The sequence below is a fragment of the Dendroctonus ponderosae genome, unplaced genomic scaffold (genome assembly GCF_020466585.1).
Source record: "Dendroctonus ponderosae isolate FM_Combo_2020 unplaced genomic scaffold, Dpon_F_20191213v2 Dpon_F_20191213_3, whole genome shotgun sequence".
NCBI classification, from domain to species: Eukaryota; Metazoa; Arthropoda; class Insecta; order Coleoptera; family Curculionidae; genus Dendroctonus; species Dendroctonus ponderosae.
Window position 1 is genome coordinate 12,668,094 of NW_026018508.1, and position 2,373 is coordinate 12,670,466.

General features: G+C 39.7%; 2 protein-coding genes across 4 annotated transcripts in view; one reads left to right on the plus strand and one right to left on the minus strand.

The window, feature by feature from the left end:
- LOC109537453 (tubulin glycylase 3A) overlaps positions 1-2,373 on the minus strand; it is a 65,761-nt gene that overhangs the window by 5,240 nt on the left and 58,148 nt on the right. The window lies entirely within an intron of this gene.
- LOC109537456 (protein FAM13A) lies at positions 336-2,114 on the plus strand (the record flags this gene model as incomplete). Its single annotated transcript, XM_019904201.2, is given in 4 exon segments — positions 336-655; positions 714-1,315; positions 1,377-1,586; positions 1,688-2,114. Coding segments are annotated over 4 exon segments (1,516 nt in total), but the record flags the coding sequence as incomplete, so codon positions are not given.

Below are 2,373 nucleotides of genomic sequence, written 5' to 3' on the forward strand. Positions count from 1 at the left end.
ACACAATAAGAATATTAAAATAACGACCAACACGTCTACAATTAGAAAAAACAATACCACTCTAGCTATCAAAAAGAGACTTTGCAGTCTAAACTGACAAATAAAATAAATGATTTGACATGTTTAAATGGCATAGGCAACTTAGATTCATTGGAACGTTAAATTAAACCACACCAAATGGTGCACAGAACGACTATTTGACGTATTTTGTAAAAAGGCAAAAACTTAGCTATTAACATCCTAGTACCATTCGACAGGTAATTAAAAATTGCATTTCCTGGTAAGCTAAAAAATATGGGGTTGTATTTTATAATAAATATATTTGTTAAAACTAGATCAAATTCCGAAGAAAGGCCGGTACTGCTGAAACCATCGGACAAAGATAGCGGAATACGCCGGGTGTCCAGTTCTGGCGACTTTCCTAAATCGATGTCTGACGAAAAGAACGTGAATAGATCGCCGTTGAAAAGGAACGAAAGCGATCCTGTGAAATATGACGAAGCCGAATATGACAAGACACGCTCGCACGAACGTTTTTCCAGAGCGCATAACTTTCGAAGCAAGAAGCATCCACAAAAAAGGCATAAAGTACGAGGTCCTACAAGGGTTAAGTTGAAATACGAAGTATTGGAGGCTTCTAAAAAAAATTTATCAAGTAAAGCTGCCGATGCTCCGGATGGTTGAATGCACACATTTACTCTATCGGTTTGTAGATGAAGGCGTGACCGAAGTCACCACGCTTAAGTTCCTGGATTTGTGCGAACAGCCGACACAACGATCTCCGAGTCCGACGCACACCTCTGTGTCTCCCGCTCTAGATTTTGCGACGCTCCACGAACAAGTCGAGTGCACCGAACCTCTGGTTTCCCACCCGCAGAACCAGGTGAATGAAGACATGGAAACGATGCCCAGCCAGTTGATCGCCTTCAATAAGATGCTTTCGTCGCCCAGAAATTCCATCATTGCAACTCATCGGATCTATTTGGACCCAGACGTGCCGCAAATTGCACCCATCGCCAAGCTTTCTAGAAACCCGGTGGACGAAAGAATTCAGAAATTGAACAAGCAAATCAATAGTTGTAAGAGGAAAATAATGATGAGCGAAGCTGATTTCGAATCGAAAACGGGATCCAAACCAACCCAATTTGACAAAATGAAAGATGGCACTATAAGGAACCTGTACGTGGAACTTAGTAAGCTGAAGAGAGAACAGAAACAATTGTCGGAAACTTCGGTTGGGTGTTCCAGAATGCACTTAAACCACACGGGAGAGTCCTCAGTAGCTCTGCAAGAAACCGTTGATGAAATCCGGCAGGTAAAAGCTCAATTTTCAGTTTTACTGAATGAAACTTTTACTAAATGGTCTCTTATTGCAGAAATTAAGGATTCAAGTTGGTAATAAGAACGTAGATCTAGATACGATGACTCCGGAGGAACTGATAGAAGAAAAAATTGAAACTCAAAAGGCCCTATTATTTTTAGAGTCACTTCATGGACGTCCGCAAACCAAACAAGACAGAGACCTTGTGCGTCCATTTTATGATCGCTACCGAATTTTGAAGCAGATGGTGCACAAAGTGTCCAGTGTAAGTACTGTATGTAATAATAAGCATGTTATTTTTTTGGAGCAAGGAACGAACGTATTCGATCCGATTTTTATAAAATTTTAAACAAAACAATATTTTAGATGAGTACCAGCGGAGAGCTCGCAACAATCGATGAAAACGAAGCAATGCTTTTTGTGCCATCCACCTCGTCCTCCAACGAAACCGAATCGGAGCCTACGGAAACGCTCTCCTCCAAATGCACTCTTGAAGATTCTAACGACACCCTTCTGCCGGAGAATTGGCACTGCTTAACCAAGCCAGATCTATTGAAACAAATGAGCCTGATTGTAGAGGAGAAAAAAAAGCTCAGATGCAGAATAAAAGAATTTGAGAAACCCATGCATATTAACTTATGTAGAACTCTAACCAAAGAAGACAAAAAACCTATGGAAGCAGTATACGTTGCCTACAAAAAAGTGAAGAGTCGTTTGCGATTGATGGAGGCTTTGGTTGGCAAACTGTAAACGTGTATTTGACCGACTTTAAATAAAATCCGCTTTTATTACATTTTGATTTGTGTTTTTTTATACAGGGTTATTCACGCTATACGGCACGGACGTTTGCGGCTAGCCCGCTTGTTTTTTGCAAATTATTATCTGATGAATCCACAGACGCCTATCGGGTGCACATTTAAAAAATATTTTTGTAATGTACAGAGTGTCCCAAAAAGCATAAAAGTATCAAAGTTGTGTTTTTCTAAATGAAATACCCTATATATTATTGCATTTTTGGATTCTCTGAGCAAAATAAGTGTTTGTTTTAATAA